Here is a 19,031-nt window from a genome sequence, read left to right as displayed (position 1 = left end):
GTTAATATTACAGTTTTTAAATAGCCATAATAAGTCTACATTTAAACAGCAATAAAACACCAATGCTATGATCCCTTATGATGTGTCCTGCTTGTCCTGTCACAAATGGTGCACAACATTTTGTCTTTTCCGTCCACCTTCATGTTTCGATGGTGTCTGCACAAGTTGCCCAGTCAGTGTCACATTGACAAGAGGTGTGACTCTGTGTGCTGAAAGCTTGAAAATATTTTGACTCACGTGTGCGTCCAAAAACCGGTAGAAAGACACGACGCCTAGCGCGAGCGAGGAGCACACGCCAGGCGCACCGCATCATAAGAAAACTATGGTTTTGCTGGTGACACTCTTGTTTGAAAAATCTTCAGTTTTTTGGCTGTTATCGAGCCTTCCATTTCTTGAGGAACAGGAGCTTGACACTTTTGTATGATCTTGCTCACCTCAGCTGCAGTGCTGTTGCACCATCGCTTGTTTATTTTTTTAAACTGGCCCAGAGATATCTGCTTGGACACCGCCATTTTGGAGTCTGGTTCACTGCAGTCGAGCCAAAGCGCGGGGCTGTCTCTGGAGTATGCAGCTTTTGTTTTTTTCCAGGCAGAAAAAACTATTGGCAGGCATCTTGCATAATAGAAGTTTATATTTAAGTTGTCTTGGAAACATATCTTGCACTTTGGCGCAATTTATTTTATCTGCTGGGCAACTACACGTGATCCTGACAAAAAGCTGGTATATGCTAGATAACGTAAACCCTGCCTGTGTCATCACTTTGTTTCTCTTGTTTCTTTCCTTTGCTGTCGAACAGTTTTTCCCTAGGTCCTCTAAAAGACGCCCCCAACCTGATCTGCACACCCCACACCGCCTGGTACAGCGAGCAGGCGTCACTGGAGATGAGAGAGGCCGCCGCCACAGAAATCCGCAGAGCCATCACTGGTACGGAGACACCTTAGATCAGGGTGCATTCCAGCGTTTTGGTTTCTCAGCTCACCAGTGTTCAATCTTGTCCCCCGACACAGGCCGTATTCCTGACAGCCTCCGAAACTGCGTCAACAAAGAGTTCTTTGTTACCTCGGTGCCCTGGGGAATGATGGAGCAGCAGCAGCCTCAAGTTCACCCTGAGATCAACGGCGCCGCCTACAGGTAGGAGGTGGATTTACGTGAGAACAGGAGGCTGCTCTCATCGCACCGGTGTCATCTCAACACCTGCAGTAGAAGAGGCTTAACACATGGGGAGGGGTAGTCTAGATGTTCAAATGTATGTTTGTCACAATTCTGACTTTCTTTTCCTGAATATTAGGCTGGGTCCTAGTTTTTGTTGCGTATTTATACGTAGAACTTGGCCCAGATGAATTTGTTCGGTTTATTGTCTCAACCAGAATGAACTGCTTCTCTCACACAGCCGAGTGAACCAAACCATGGTACAGGCCATAGCAACGGGGGGAATGCAGGACAAATTATATACCTAATTCTCAACCAGGTAAATGAATACTACCACTGCTGGCCCACAGGCCAGGGCAAATGAACAACATCATTAATAAAACCAGATCCCATTGAAATCTGTGGCCTTTTTTTCTGCTTCACACTCTGACTCACATGTCCTGTAACTGAACCCACTCTACCCAGCATCTCATCAATACCCCGAACCGCCCCTACCCACCCCCACCTGCACCACCCTGAAACAGAGACATGGGATCACTCTAATGTGGGGCATTTTTAGTGTAACAGTCACACATGATGAGTATCAAGAGTAGAATAAGTGGCCGTTATTCTGTATTTGCATTTCCCGAACAACAATTATGGGGTATTTTCAGTTTGTTTAACTTTGTAATAAGAGTTTCCCTTCACACTTTCCCCTTTTAGCTCCCTGTAATTATCAGTTCACTCAAATTATAAAAAAAAATCTATTTTCTCACTTACTGGGGATACTATTCCTGGGAAAAGAGAAAATGTAGGTAATGTACTTTCTCCATGAAACAAAGAATATTCTGTTAACCTCCATTATATTCAGTTGTCAGCCGAAATCTGCCGACTGTGTCTCTGGCTAAATACCATAGTGATGATAAGTAAGAAATAAGGCTTTTTTTTTTGTAATTTGGGTGAATGTCCCTTTAACGTCCTCTCCTACACAGAAGTAGAACTCCTGACATTCTCATTTATTGCCTCCATACTGCAGTGCTCCCGCCATTTTTAATGATTTCTAAAAATGTTGTTGCATAGAGGTGATGATGCTTAGTGAGCCCAAACTGTTTATTTGTATCCCCAAAGGCACATCATTATATACAATTATTTTGATGTATTGTGTTGTTTTGGTATTTAATAAACCTTAAGCTTTTAATTAGCAGTTCAGTTCACGATCAACGAGCAGCGGCTGCACATTTTTAGTTTCAGCTTTGCATTTTGAAAAAAAAGTGTTTGATCAAGTTTATCAATAATCAGTGCTGGAAAAATAACTCAAAAGTCATACTTGAGTAAAATTCAAGATTTTGTGTTCAAATACTACTTTGGTAAAAGTGAAAGTCACCCATATGAAGAGTACTTGAGTAAATGTCTTAAAAAATCTGATATTAAATGTACTCATGTATCTAAAGTAAACTTATTAATATATTTCATAGACTGTTATAGGGCAATTAAGCAATGTCATTTACTCACTTTTAATATGAAATATATTGGCTGTTTTTACTTTAGAAAACAGTTTTAACCACTGACATGATCTGTGATTGATGCAGAATACATTAGGAGTTAAACAAAACAGATTAAGTCATCATTTATTACTTGAATGACTAATAATAATACAAAATACTGACTTCAGTCTGTGTCTCAACAAAATCCGACCCATATTGAAGCTACCAAATGGCTAATATGTTATAACATCAGTTTGTATAGAATGTATTTTGTATATTTTAAATTACAAATTATACCAATATTTTGTATGTCATTTTGATATATTTGATCAACAAGTATTTGTCATTTGTAACCAGATCCTTTTGGATGTATTTATGCCCATCTCTGACTGGCATTTAATACATTTAATCAGTAAAATTCTGAACTGTGATTAATCAAGAACTTATTAACCTTAACATCCCTAGACTGCATACTCTGGGTCAAATATTGGCCTGGCTGACTATTGGATCCAAACTTGCTACTCTGATGCAGCATGCAATCTGCCATTTAACTAACTAAAGTTATCAAAAAAATGTAGTTGAGTAAGAGTACAATATTTTCCTCCAGAATATAGTATAAAGTAGCAGGAAATGTGAGTACTCAAGTAAAGTACAAGTACCTTAAAATTGCTCTTAGGTACTTGAATAAATGTACTTAGTTACTGTCAATGGTCAGCCACTAAGCAGCAGCATACTTTTAAATTAAATCAAGTTACTAGAACAGTTTTCCTTTGCTCTTTATCATGCCTACTGATCACTTCCTGTCCATCTCCAGATTCCCTCCTGGCGTGGTGGGTGTCGCCCCCGGCGGGATTCCCGGACCTATGGAGGGGTTGGTGCCTGGGGGAGTGCCCATCGCCCACACCCTGCCCCCCGGTACCCATCCGTCACAGGCCACCTCCCCCAACCAACCCTCCAAACATGGCGACCCCATGAGAGAGCACATGACTGAGCCGTAGGACTGCTAAAGGGGGCTAAAACCGATGTAAACATTAAAAACCCAGCAAACCTACCAACTCAACCATCCAACTGTACGCTTGACTTCAGCCATCTGAAACTACCAGCAGACTGCCTGCCGGGCAGTGGTTTGTATGAAACCACTTAGCCCAAAGTGAGGACAGTGGATGTTAAAACACACCTGAGCTGCCACACTGAGATGGGACTGACCGTCAAACTCACGCGCCGAAGATCTGAAACCTTTCCTCCCCCATATCTATTTTTGTTCTTCATTGATTTCAGTGGTATTTTTTGTTTTTATCTTTTGAGTATATTTCAGGGAGATTCCTCCTGACTTCTGGGACACGTTGACATTATTACCACGTGCAGGATGGAAATCTGACCCGACCTCCCTGGTTTGAAGGGACAGTGACTTCAAAAACAATCCGTCCGATTCCTCTCCTTCATTGTCAGTTTCACCCATTTCAGCGCAAACATGTCTTGTGTTATTTTTTTTAATTTTTTTTTCTTCTTTTTCTTCTATATTCTGTGTTTCTGTTGCAAGTGAATATCTGTTTTTTCTGTTCTTCAGTGTGTGAAAATGAATGGATTTGTTGAGTCAGCTGATGACAAACAGCAGCATCAGTAATCTGGACTCAATCTTTGCTCTTTTCTAATCGTCGTGGTCGGTGGCCCCTGAATGTAGAGACAAGATGTGGGGCAGAAGGTGTGGTTTACACTTCCAGGAAGAATATTTTGGCTTACGAGGTAAAAAAAAAAAAAAAAAAGACCCTCTTCGACCAAAAAATGGAAAGAAAAAGACAAAAAAGGACATTCACGGTTAGATATTGTACGTTGAGTGTGTCACCTCAATTAAATATTGCTGTTGTAAGTTTTCCAACTCTGCTGAACTGAGGTACCTACAATAATTGGCCCCAAATATTATCTGTTCGCATCCAAAGGACCTATAGTACATTGCAGCACCAGCCAGCGAGGTAGGAAAGAAACAGTAACTGACTCAGGAAAAAAATATTCGAATATGTCCAAATCTGAACAGAAAAGAAGTCCGGATTATTGCTTTTCATGTCTCCACCTCTTTCTCCATTGTGGTATTTTTTTTTATATATCAAATGTATGTTTTTTGATGTTTAAGGTTTTCAGTCCTGTTAGATTTGTATTGCCTTGTTAAATGTTCTTATAATCATAGTCTTATGTGAACGACCCCACCCTCTCCTCCTTCTAGTATTTTTTTTTTGTTTTTCTGCTCTAATGAAAGCCAGCTGTGGCTCTCGGAGGCATCAACGACGTGCCCTCTGCGAACCGCAGCAAGCCATCCCTTTTAGCCCCACGACGTTAGCAAGAGACGGCTGCTAGCAGATTGTTTGGTTTTTAGTGTGAGTATTTGTATTTGTTTCTTGTACAAGGTGAACATATAGCATACAGTGCAGCTGGAAACAATAAATAAAACTTACTGTTCTGATTGATGATTGGCTCTGTGGAACATTTTGTGGGATATTGGTTTTCCTGGGCACTTTGTATTAAAAAGATACTGAAAAAATCCTCTAAACCAGGGAGTTTATAAAGTCCATCAATGTCAGAAACAAACATTGAAAAGTCAATATGAATGGATTTCATCACTCCTTTCTTCCAATCTCAAACTCTTGAAAATACAGTTCCCAAAACGCTTCATAACAGGAAGTGTATTATGTGATTTGTCTTCTAGGCTACCCTGACTTTTAGCCTATAGTTGTTTACATTTTGGCTACTCTGCATCATTAAAGGTAGGCCAAATTAACTTTTAGCAGTCCCTCTTTGTGACTCATCGATGTACGGACAACTACCACTGGATGACTTTGATTAGGAAGAAAACTTTTAAACGTGCCGGAATTTTGTTGTTTTGGTTCGCTCTCATTGACTCGTTTTCAGTGTGGAAAGCTCTAAAAACTCACCAGATGATGGAAAGACAAAGTTAATGACTAGCTGGTAAACGTAGTGGAACATTTAGCAGCTGAAAACATTGGAGACCAAACCAAACAGCCGAAAGCAGAGTAAAAATGTAACTTTTATTACTAAGGTGAAGTTAATTTTAGGTTGGATATTGGGCAAACATTCACTCTGGAGACACCCAGCACCATCTCTTGCATTTTTTATGAAAATATCTGCAACTTTTTTCAATAGCTTCAGGGTCATTTGACCCATTGACTCAGAATCAATGCCAAAATGTCTTCCTATACTGGTTGAATGAGACACATGTGGAAGATCTGTTTTTTATGAATATTTGAAAGAAAATTCTGCAGTTTTTATGAAAATATTGGCATTTTCTTTTCAATAGCTTCCAGCTAATTTGACCCATTGACTCAAAATGAATGCAAAAATGCCTTCCTATACTGGTTGAATGAGACACACCACTTTGTATTCGATTTATGTGGAAGTTTTGTTTTTTGTGAATATTTTAAAGAAAAATCTGCAATTTTTATCAAAACATCTGCATTTTATTTTTTATAGCTTCCAGGTCATTTCACCCTGTGGCTGTGTTCCAATTCAGAGTCTGCATCCTTCGAAGGACGCGGCCTTTGCGGCCCTCAAAGGCGAGTCCTTCAGAGAGACCTTCAAAGGCCTCGTCCACCATTGTTAAATGGGACGGTCTAGCCTTTGGAGCATTTCCTGGTTGTGTCACCAGATGTCCCGCCCCTTACCCTTACGTCATGATTTCTGCTGCCCAGGACCACGAAAGTGATGATCTACACCACTTGATGTCGCCATTTTCCTTCTTTCTTTCTTCTGTTTCGGGCGCGCAAGGGATCTTGGGATATGGGAGGCCACGAAGGATAGTAGCGGTGCGTCCTCCAAAAAGAGGAAAAAGAAGGCTGCATTTGTGGGGTGCATTTGAAGGAGCCTTTGAATTGGGACAGCCTTCCAGTGGCGTTGTGACGTAATTGGCCTTCAAATGCGCCGTTCGAAGGATGCAGATCCTGAATTGGAACACAGCCATTGACTCAAATTCAGTGCGGAAATGTCTTCCTACACTGGTTGAATGAGACACACCACTTTGTATTCGATTTATGTGAAGTTTTGTTTTTCATGATTTTTTTTTTTTTTGGCCTTAACTATTGGCTGAATTAACTATTAGCAGTTTCTCTTTGCAATGTACTCATACATGTACGGACAACTACCACTGGATGACTTTGATAAGAAAGAAAACTTAAAAGGGTGCAGATTCTGAAGCAAGTTCTGAAGTTGTAAGGTGCGTCCTTTACCTATTACTTCTAAGCTGACTTATTTATACGTTTATTCGCAACAAACATCATTTTGGCATCCTTAAAAGTATGCCGAATTGGTTATCAGTTGTTTCTGTTTGCAGTGTACCCATGGATGTACAGATGATTATCACAAAATGATTTTGATACCAAAGACAACTTAAAAACATGCAGATTTTCAGGCAAGTTCTGCAGTTATAAAAATCGTCCTTTTGTGATTTCCAAGTGGATTTAAGGACCCTTGTCCGCTATGGTTATCAGAGATAATGATATCCTACTGGTAGAATGAGACACACCTGTTTTTATTAGATTTTAGTGAAATTTGTATTTTTCATGAATATTTTAAAGAAAAGTCACAATTTTTCATGAAACACCAGCAGATTTCTTCAATAGCTTCCAGGTCGTTTGACCAATTGACTCGAAATCAATCACAAATGTCATCCTATACTGGTGGAATGAAACACACCTGTTTTTATTCGATTTTACTAAAATTTTTATTTTTCATGAATATTTAAAGAAAAGTCACAATTTTTCATGAAACATCAGCCGATTTCTTCAATAGCTTCCAGGTCATTTGACCGATTGACTCGAAATCGATCACAAATGGCGAATGAGACACACCTGTTTTTATTCGATTTTAGTGAAATTTGTATTTTTCATGAATATTTTAAAGTTACAGTTTTTCATGAAAACATTGGCCAATTTCTTCAATAGCTGTAACCATTCAGCAACAACTACTTAAGACAATGTATGTTGGCAATTTTTTGCAGTGTCTCTTGGATGTTCAGGACAAATTTAAACACGATCCAGTGCAAAATGAGCAATTGGTTAAGTTCAGAATAACCATACAGCAAAGGGCCTCAGGTCGGAATTAAACCAGGGGCCGCTGTAGCAAGGACAAAACTTCTGTACGTGGGACACCCACCCTACCAACTGAGCTAAAGAGCTTCTATTTTTCATGAATATTTTCAAGAAAAATCACAATTTTTAGTGAATACACAGACCGATTTCTTCAATAACTTCAAGGTTGTTTGAGCGATTGACTCGAAATTGATCACAAATGTCGTCCTGTACGGGTGGAATGAGACACACTTGTTTTTATGCGATTTTAGTGAAATTTGTATTTTTCATGAATATTTTAAAGAAAAGTTACAATTTTTCATGAAAACATGGGCCGATTTTTTTCAATAGCTCGCAGGTCGTTTGAACGATTAACTCGAAATTGATCAGATATGTCGTCCTATACTGGTAGAATGAGACACATCAGTTTTCATTGGATTTTAGTGGAATTTGTATTTTTCTTGAATATTTTCAAGAAAAGTTGCCATTTTTCAATAGCTCCCAGGTCCTTTGACCGATCGACTTGAAATTGATGAAATATGTCGACCTATATTGGTGGAATGAGACACAGCAGTTTTTATTGGATTTTAGTGAAATTTGTATTTTTCATGAATATGAATTTTAAAATATTCAATGAATGAGTGTCTCTCAAGCCACCAGCATAGGACGACATGTGTGGGCCATTTCGAGTCAATTGGTCAACCCCCTGACCATAACCCTAATCATAACCCTAACCATAACCCATTCAGCCAGTCTCATGAAACATTGTCCCTTTTCACTAAAATATTCACCAAAAATACAAATTCCACCGGAATCCAATAGGACCTGCTGTGTCTCGTTCAACCAGTAGAGGACCACATTTGGGAGTGATTTCGAGTCTATCGGTCCAAAGACCTGGAAGCTATTGAAAAAACTGGGCTGAGGTTTTCATGAAAAATGGCCACTTTTTTCTTTAAAATATTCACCAAAAATACAAATTCCACTGGAATCCAATAAAAACTCCTATCTTTTCTTGTAGCAGTATTGACGGCATTGGTGATCAATTTCGAGTCAAATGGTCAAAAGACGACCGTAACCCTAATCCTAGCCCCATAACCTTAACCCTAACCCTAACTCCAGCCTTAAGCCAGTCTCATTAAACATTGTCCCTTTTCACTAAAATATTCACCAGAAATACAGATTCCACCAGAATCCAATGGGAACTGCTGTGTCTTGTTCAGCTCGTATAGGACCACATTTGGGAGTGATTTCGAGTCAATCGGTCCAGAGACCTGGAAGCTATTGAAAAAATGGGCCGAGGTTTTCATGAAAAATGGCGACGTTTCTTTCAAATATTCACAAAAATACAAATTCCACCGGAATCCAATGGGAACTGGTGTGTCTCGTTCAGCCAGTATAGGACCACATTTGGGAGCGATTTCGAGTCAATCGGTTCAAAGACCTGGAAGCTATTGAAAAAATGGGCCGAGGTTTTCATGAAAAATGGCCACTTTTTTCTTTAAAATATTCACCAAAAATACAAATTTCACTGGAATCCAATAAAAACTCCTATCTTTTCTTGTAGCAGTTTTGTCGCCATTTGTGATCAATTTCAAGTCAATCGGTCAAAAGACGACCGTAACCCTAACCCTAGCCCCATAATCCTAACCCTACCCCCAGCCTTAAGCCAATCTCATCAAACATTGTCCCTTTTCACTAAAATATTCACCAAAAATACAAATTCCACTGGAATCCAATGGGAACTGCTGTGTCTCGTTCAGACGGTATAGGACCACATTTGGGAGCGATTTTGAGTCAATCGGTCCAAAGACCTGGAAGCTATTGAAAAAATGGGCCACTTTTTTCTTTAAAATATTCACCAAAAATACAAATTTCACCGGAATCCAATGGGGACTGCTGTGTCTCGTTCAGCCAGTATAGGAGCACATTTGGGAGCGATTTCGAGTCAATCGGTCCAAAGACCTGGAAGCTATTGAAAAAATGGGCCACTTTTTTCTTTAAAATATTCACCAAAAATACAAATTTCACCGGAATCCGATGGGGACTGCTGTGTCTCGTTCAGCCAGTATAGGAGCACATTTGGGAGCGATTTCGAGTCAATCGGTCCAAAGACCTGGAAGCTATTGAAAAAATGGGCCACTTTTTTCTTTAAAATATTCACCAAAAATACAAATTTCACCGGAATCCGATGGGGACTGCTGTGTCTCATTCAGCAAGTAGAGGACCACATTCGTGACGAATTTCGAGTCAATCGGTCAAAAGACGACCGTAACCCTAACCCTAGCTCCATAACCCTAACCCTAACCCTAACCCTAATGCCAGCCTTAAGGCAGTCTCATGAAACATTGTCTCTTTTCACTAAAATATTCACCAAAAATACAAATTTCACCGGAATCCGATGGGGACTGCTGTGTCTCGTTCAGCCAGTATAGGAGCACATTTGGGAGCGATTTTGAGTCAATCGGTCCAAAGACCTGGAAGCTATTGAAAAAATGGGCCACTTTTTTCTTTAAAATATTCACCAAAAATACAAATTTCACCGGAATCCGATGGGGACTGCTATGTCTCGTTCAGCCAGTATAGGAGCACATTTGGGAGCGATTTCGAGTCAATCGGTCCAAAGACCTGGAAGCTATTGAAAAAATGGGCCACTTTTTTCTTTAAAATATTCACCAAAAATACAAATTTCACCGGAATCTGATGGGGACTGCTGTCCCTCGTTCAGCGAGTAGAGGACCACATTCGTGACGAATTTCGAGTCAATCGGTCAAAAGACGACCGTAACCCTAACCCTAGGTCCATAACCCTAATCCTAACCCTAACCCTAATGCCAGCCTTAAGGCAGTCTCATGAAACATTGTCTCTTTTCACTAAAATATTCACCAAAAATACAAATTTCACCGGAATCCGATGGGGACTGCTGTGTCTCATTCAGCGAGTAGAGGACCACATTCGTGACGAATTTCGAGTCAATCGGTCAAAAGACGACCGTAACCCTAACCCTAGCTCCATAACCCTAACCCTAACCCTAACCCTAATGCCAGCCTTAAGGCAGTCTCATGAAACATTGTCTCTTTTCACTAAAATATTCACCAAAAATACAAATTTCACCGGAATCCGATGGGGACTGCTGTGTCTCGTTCAGCCAGTATAGGAGCACATTTGGGAGCGATTTCGAGTCAATCGGTCCAAAGACCTGGAAGCTATTGAAAAAATGGGCCACTTTTTTCTTTAAAATATTCACCAAAAATACAAATTTCACCGGAATCCGATGGGGACTGCTGTGTCTCGTTCAGCCAGAATAGGAGCACATTTGGGAGCGATTTCGAGTCAATCGGTCCAAAGACCTGGAAGCTATTGAAAAAATGGGCCACTTTTTTCTTTAAAATATTCACCAAAAATACAAATTTCACCGGAATCCGATGGGGACTGCTGTGTCTCATTCAGCGAGTAGAGGACCACATTCGTGACGAATTTCGAGTCAATCGGTCAAAAGACGACCGTAACCCTAACCCTAGCTCCATAACCCTAACCCTAACCCTAACCCTAATGCCAGCCTTAAGGCAGTCTCATGAAACATTGTCTCTTTTCACTAAAATATTCACCAAAAATACAAATTTCACCGGAATCCGATGGGGACTGCTGTGTCTCGTTCAGCCAGTATAGGAGCACATTTGGGAGCGATTTCGAGTCAATCGGTCCAAAGACCTGGAAGCTATTGAAAAAATGGGCCACTTTTTTCTTTAAAATATTCACCAAAAATACAAATTTCACCGGAATCCGATGGGGACTGCTGTGTCTCGTTCAGCCAGAATAGGAGCACATTTGGGAGCGATTTCGAGTCAATCGGTCCAAAGACCTGGAAGCTATTGAAAAAATGGGCCACTTTTTTCTTTAAAATATTCACCAAAAATACAAATTTCACCGGAATCCGATGGGGACTGCTGTGTCTCATTCAGCAAGTAGAGGACCACATTCGTGACGAATTTCGAGTCAATCGGTCAAAAGACGACCGTAACCCTAACCCTAGCTCCATAACCCTAACCCTAACCCTAACCCTAATGCCAGCCTTAAGGCAGTCTCATGAAACATTGTCTCTTTTCACTAAAATATTCACCAAAAATACAAATTTCACCGGAATCCGATGGGGACTGCTGTGTCTCGTTCAGACAGTATAGGAGCACATTTGGGAGCGATTTCGAGTCAATCGGTCCAAAGACCTGGAAGCTATTGAAAAAATGGGCCACTTTTTTCTTTAAAATATTCACCAAAAATACAAATTTCACCGGAATCCGATGGGGACTGCTGTGTCTCGTTCAGCCAGAATAGGAGCACATTTGGGAGCGATTTCGAGTCAATCGGTCCAAAGACCTGGAAGCTATTGAAAAAATGGGCCACTTTTTTCTTTAAAATATTCACCAAAAATACAAATTTCACCGGAATCCGATGGGGACTGCTGTGTCTCATTCAGCAAGTAGAGGACCACATTCGTGACGAATTTCGAGTCAATCGGTCAAAAGACGACCGTAACCCTAACCCTAGCTCCATAACCCTAACCCTAACCCTAACCCTAATGCCAGCCTTAAGGCAGTCTCATGAAACATTGTCTCTTTTCACTAAAATATTCACCAAAAATACAAATTTCACCGGAATCCGATGGGGACTGCTGTGTCTCGTTCAGCCAGTATAGGAGCACATTTGGGAGCGATTTCGAGTCAATCGGTCCAAAGACCTGGAAGCTATTGAAAAAATGGGCCACTTTTTTCTTTAAAATATTCACCAAAAATACAAATTTCACCGGAATCCGATGGGGACTGCTGTGTCTCGTTCAGCCAGTATAGGAGCACATTTGGGAGCGATTTCGAGTCAATCGGTCCAAAGACCTGGAAGCTATTGAAAAAATGGGCCACTTTTTTCTTTAAAATATTCACCAAAAATACAAATTCCACCGGAATCCGATGGGAACTGCTGTCCCTCGTTCAGCGAGTAGAGGACCACATTCGTGACGAATTTCGAGTCAATCGGTCAAAAGATGACCGTAACCCTAACCCTAGGTCCATAACCCTAACCCTAATCCTAACCCTAATGCCAGCCTTAAGGCAGTCTCATGAAACATTGTCTCTTTTCACTAAAATATTCACCAAAAATACAAATTTCACCCGAATCCGATGGGGACTGCTGTGTCTCGTTCAGTCAGTATAGGAGCACATTTGGGAGCGATTTCGAGTCAATCGGTCCAAAGACCTGGAAGCTATTGAAAAAATGGGCCACTTTTTTCTTTAAAATATTCACCAAAAATACAAATTTCACCGGAATCCGATGGGGACTGCTGTGTCTCGTTCAGCCAGTATAGGAGCACATTTGGGAGCGATTTCGAGTCAATCGGTCCAAAGACCTGGAAGCTATTGAAAAAATGGGCCACTTTTTTCTTTAAAATATTCACCAAAAATACAAATTTCACCGGAATCCGATGGGGACTGCTGTGTCTCGTTCAGCCAGTATAGGAGCACATTTGGGAGCGATTTCGAGTCAATCGGTTCAAAGACCTGGAAGCTATTGAAAAAATGGGCCACTTTTTTCTTTAAAATATTCACCAAAAATACAAATTCCACCGGAATCCGATGGGAACTGCTTTCCCTCGTTCAGCGAGTAGAGGACCACATTCGTGACGAATTTCGAGTCAATCGGTCAAAAGATGACCGTAACCCTAACCCTAGGTCCATAACCCTAACCCTAACCCTAACCCTAATGCCAGCCTTAAGGCAGTCTCATGAAACATTGTCTCTTTTCACTAAAATATTCACCAAAAATACAAATTTCACCCGAATCCGATGGGGACTGCTGTGTCTCGTTCAGTCAGTATAGGAGCACATTTGGGAGCGATTTCGAGTCAATCGGTCCAAAGACCTGGAAGCTATTGAAAAAATGGGCCACTTTTTTCTTTAAAATATTCACCAAAAATACAAATTTCACCGGAATCCAATGGGGACTGCTGTGTCTTCTTCAGCCAGTATAGGAGCACATTTGGGAGCGATTTCGAGTCAATCGGTCCAAAGACCTGGAAGCTATTGAAAAAATGGGCCACTTTTTTCTTTAAAATATTCACCAAAAATACAAATTTCACCGGAATCCGATGGGGACTGCTGTGTCTCATTCAGCGAGTAGAGGACCACATTCGTGACGAATTTCGAGTCAATCGGTCAAAAGACGACCGTAACCCTAACCCTAGCTCCATAACCCTAACCCTAACCCTAACCCTAATGCCAGCCTTAAGGCAGTCTCATGAAACATTGTCTCTTTTCACTAAAATATTCACCAAAAATACAAATTTCACCGGAATCCGATGGGGACTGCTGTGTCTCGTTCAGCCAGTATAGGAGCACATTTGGGAGCGATTTCGAGTCAATCGGTCCAAAGACCTGGAAGCTATTGAAAAAATGGGCCACTTTTTTCTTTAAAATATTCACCAAAAATACAAATTTCACCGGAATCCGATGGGGACTGCTGTGTCTCGTTCAGCCAGTATAGGAGCACATTTGGGAGCGATTTCGAGTCAATCGGTCCAAAGACCTGGAAGCTATTGAAAAAATGGGCCACTTTTTTCTTTAAAATATTCACCAAAAATACAAATTTCACCGGTATCTGATGGGAACTGCTGTCCCTCGTTCAGCGAGTAGAGGACCACATTCGTGACGAATTTCGAGTCAATCGGTCCAAAGACGACCGTAACCCTAACCCTAGGTCCATAACCCTAACCCTAACCCTAACCCTAATGCCAGCCTTAAGGCAGTCTCATGAAACATTGTCTCTTTTCACTAAAATATTCACCAAAAATACAAATTTCACCGGAATCCGATGGGGACTGCTGTGTCTCGTTCAGCCAGTATAGGAGCACATTTGGGAGCGATTTCGAGTCAATCGGTCCAAAGACCTGGAAGCTATTGAAAAAATGGGCCACTTTTTTCTTTAAAATATTCACCAAAAATACAAATTTCACCGGAATCCGATGGGGACTGCTGTGTCTCGTTCAGCCAGAATAGGAGCACATTTGGGAGCGATTTCGAGTCAATCGGTCCAAAGACCTGGAAGCTATTGAAAAAATGGGCCACTTTTTTCTTTAAAATATTCACCAAAAATACAAATTTCACCGGAATCCGATGGGGACTGCTGTGTCTCATTCAGCAACTAGAGGACCACATTCGTGACGAATTTCGAGTCAATCGGTCAAAAGACGACCGTAACCCTAACCCTAGCTCCATAACCCTAACCCTAACCCTAACCCTAATGCCAGCCTTAAGGCAGTCTCATGAAACATTGTCTCTTTTCACTAAAATATTCACCAAAAATACAAATTTCACCCGAATCCGATGGGGACTGCTGTGTCTCGTTCAGTCAGTATAGGAGCACATTTGGGAGCGATTTCGAGTCAATCGGTCCAAAGACCTGGAAGCTATTGAAAAAATGGGCCACTTTTTTCTTTAAAATATTCACCAAAAATACAAATTTCACCGGAATCCAATGGGGACTGCTGTGTCTTCTTCAGCCAGTATAGGAGCACATTTGGGAGCGATTTCGAGTCAATCGGTCCAAAGACCTGGAAGCTATTGAAAAAATGGGCCACTTTTTTCTTTAAAATATTCACCAAAAATACAAATTTCACCGGAATCCGATGGGGACTGCTGTGTCTCATTCAGCGAGTAGAGGACCACATTCGTGACGAATTTCGAGTCAATCGGTCAAAAGACGACCGTAACCCTAACCCTAGCTCCATAACCCTAACCCTAACCCTAACCCTAATGCCAGCCTTAAGGCAGTCTCATGAAACATTGTCTCTTTTCACTAAAATATTCACCAAAAATACAAATTTCACCGGAATCCGATGGGGACTGCTGTGTCTCGTTCAGCCAGTATAGGAGCACATTTGGGAGCGATTTCGAGTCAATCGGTCCAAAGACCTGGAAGCTATTGAAAAAATGGGCCACTTTTTTCTTTAAAATATTCACCAAAAATACAAATTTCACCGGAATCCGATGGGGACTGCTGTGTCTCGTTCAGCCAGTATAGGAGCACATTTGGGAGCGATTTCGAGTCAATCGGTCCAAAGACCTGGAAGCTATTGAAAAAATGGGCCACTTTTTTCTTTAAAATATTCACCAAAAATACAAATTTCACCGGTATCTGATGGGAACTGCTGTCCCTCGTTCAGCGAGTAGAGGACCACATTCGTGACGAATTTCGAGTCAATCGGTCCAAAGACGACCGTAACCCTAACCCTAGGTCCATAACCCTAACCCTAACCCTAACCCTAATGCCAGCCTTAAGGCAGTCTCATGAAACATTGTCTCTTTTCACTAAAATATTCACCAAAAATACAAATTTCACCGGAATCCGATGGGGACTGCTGTGTCTCGTTCAGCCAGTATAGGAGCACATTTGGGAGCGATTTCGAGTCAATCGGTCCAAAGACCTGGAAGCTATTGAAAAAATGGGCCACTTTTTTCTTTAAAATATTCACCAAAAATACAAATTTCACCGGAATCCGATGGGGACTGCTGTGTCTCGTTCAGCCAGAATAGGAGCACATTTGGGAGCGATTTCGAGTCAATCGGTCCAAAGACCTGGAAGCTATTGAAAAAATGGGCCACTTTTTTCTTTAAAATATTCACCAAAAATACAAATTTCACCGGAATCGGATGGGGACTGCTGTGTCTCGTTCAGCCAGTATAGGAGCACATTTGGGAGCGATTTCGAGTCAATCGGTCCAAAGACCTGGAAGCTATTGAAAAAATGGGCCACTTTTTTCTTTAAAATATTCACCAAAAATACAAATTTCACCGGTATCTGATGGGAACTGCTGTCCCTCGTTCAGCGAGTAGAGGACCACATTCGTGACGAATTTCGAGTCAATCGGTCAAAAGATGACCGTAACCCTAACCCTAGGTCCATAACCCTAACCCTAATCCTAACCCTAATGCCAGCCTTAAGGCAGTCTCATGAAACATTGTCTCTTTTCACTAAAATATTCACCAAAAATACAAATTTCACCCGAATCCGATGGGGACTGCTGTGTCTCGTTCAGTCAGTATAGGAGCACATTTGGGAGCGATTTCGAGTCAATCGGTCCAAAGACCTGGAAGCTATTGAAAAAATGGGCCACTTTTTTCTTTAAAATATTCACCAAAAATACAAATTTCACCGGAATCCGATGGGGACTGCTGTGTCTCGTTCAGCCAGTATAGGAGCACATTTGGGAGCGATTTCGAGTCAATCGGTCCAAAGACCTGGAAGCTATTGAAAAAATGGGCCACTTTTTTCTTTAAAATATTCACCAAAAATACAAATTTCACCGGAATCCGATGGGGACTGCTGTGTCTCGTTCAGCCAGTATAGGAGCACATTTGGGAGCGATTTCGAGTCAATCGGTTCAAAGACCTGGAAGCTATTGAAAAAATGGGCCACTTTTTTCTTTAAAATATTCACCAAAAATACAAATTCCACCGGAATCCGATGGGAACTGCTTTCCCTCGTTCAGCGAGTAGAGGACCACATTCGTGACGAATTTCGAGTCAATCGGTCAAAAGATGACCGTAACCCTAACCCTAGGTCCATAACCCTAACCCTAACCCTAACCCTAATGCCAGCCTTAAGGCAGTCTCATGAAACATTGTCTCTTTTCACTAAAATATTCACCAAAAATACAAATTTCACCCGAATCCGATGGGGACTGCTGTGTCTCGTTCAGTCAGTATAGGAGCACATTTGGGAGCGATTTCGAGTCAATCGGTCCAAAGACCTGGAAGCTATTGAAAAAATGGGCCACTTTTTTCTTTAAAATATTCACCAAAAATACAAATTTCACCGGAATCCAATGGGGACTGCTGTGTCTTCTTCAGCCAGTATAGGAGCACATTTGGGAGCGATTTCGAGTCAATCGGTCCAAAGACCTGGAAGCTATTGAAAAAATGGGCCACTTTTTTCTTTAAAATATTCACCAAAAATACAAATTTCACCGGAATCCGATGGGGACTGCTGTGTCTCATTCAGCGAGTAGAGGACCACATTCGTGACGAATTTCGAGTCAATCGGTCAAAAGACGACCGTAACCCTAACCCTAGCTCCATAACCCTAACCCTAACCCTAACCCTAATGCCAGCCTTAAGGCAGTCTCATGAAACATTGTCTCTTTTCACTAAAATATTCACCAAAAATACAAATTTCACCGGAATCCGATGGGGACTGCTGTGTCTCGTTCAGCCAGTATAGGAGCACATTTGGGAGCGATTTCGAGTCAATCGGTCCAAAGACCTGGAAGCTATTGAAAAAATGGGCCACTTTTTTCTTTAAAATATTCACCAAAAATACAAATTTCACCGGAATCCGATGGGGACTGCTGTGTCTCGTTCAGCCAGTATAGGAGCACATTTGGGAGCGATTTCGAGTCAATCGGTCCAAAGACCTGGAAGCTATTGAAAAAATGGGCCACTTTTTTCTTTAAAATATTCACCAAAAATACAAATTTCACCGGTATCTGATGGGAACTGCTGTCCCTCGTTCAGCGAGTAGAGGACCACATTCGTGACGAATTTCGAGTCAATCGGTCCAAAGACGACCGTAACCCTAACCCTAGGTCCATAACCCTAACCCTAACCCTAACCCTAATGCCAGCCTTAAGGCAGTCTCATGAAACATTGTCTCTTTTCACTAAAATATTCACCAAAAATACAAATTTCACCGGAATCCGATGGGGACTGCTGTGTCTCGTTCAGCCAGTATAGGAGCACATTTGGGAGCGATTTCGAGTCAATCGGTCCAAAGACCTGGAAGCTATTGAAAAAATGGGCCACTTTTTTCTTTAAAATATTCACCAAAAATACAAATTTCACCGGAATCCGATGGGGACTGCTGTGTCTCGTTCAGCCAGAATAGGAGCACATTTGGGAGCGATTTCGAGTCAATCGGTCCAAAGACCTGGAAGCTATTGAAAAAATGGGCCACTTTTTTCTTTAAAATATTCACCAAAAATACAAATTTCACCGGAATCCGATGGGGACTGCTGTGTCTCATTCAGCAACTAGAGGACCACATTCGTGACGAATTTCGAGTCAATCGGTCAAAAGACGACCGTAACCCTAACCCTAGCTCCATAACCCTAACCCTAACCCTAACCCTAATGCCAGCCTTAAGGCAGTCTCATGAAACATTGTCTCTTTTCACTAAAATATTCACCAAAAATACAAATTTCACCCGAATCCGATGGGGACTGCTGTGTCTCGTTCAGTCAGTATAGGAGCACATTTGGGAGCGATTTCGAGTCAATCGGTCCAAAGACCTGGAAGCTATTGAAAAA

At 41.3% G+C, this 19,031-nt stretch overlaps 1 protein-coding gene across 2 annotated transcripts in view; it reads left to right on the top strand.

Moving 5' to 3' along the window:
• Nucleotides 1-5,067, top strand: part of LOC141008897 (C-terminal-binding protein 2-like) — a 74,909-nt gene extending 69,842 nt beyond the window's left edge. Inside the window, exons 8-11 of one of the 2 annotated variants that reach the window (XM_073481256.1) lie at nt 797-924; nt 1,008-1,131; nt 1,391-1,468; nt 3,427-3,505. In XM_073481256.1, the coding sequence (XP_073337357.1) occupies nt 797-924; nt 1,008-1,131; nt 1,391-1,457 (319 nt within the window). In that variant the 3' untranslated portion in view covers nt 1,458-1,468; nt 3,427-3,505. Of the gene's footprint in view, nt 1-796; nt 925-1,007; nt 1,132-1,390; nt 1,469-3,426 lie in introns of both variants that reach the window. The other variant, XM_073481255.1, reaches the window with a different exon arrangement.
• The last annotated feature ends 13,964 nt before the right edge of the window (nt 5,068-19,031 follow it).

This window comes from Pagrus major, chromosome 15 (assembly GCF_040436345.1).
Source record: "Pagrus major chromosome 15, Pma_NU_1.0".
In the NCBI taxonomy this organism is placed as follows: Eukaryota; Metazoa; Chordata; class Actinopteri; order Spariformes; family Sparidae; genus Pagrus; species Pagrus major.
This window is presented reverse-complemented; position numbering and strand designations above follow the sequence as displayed.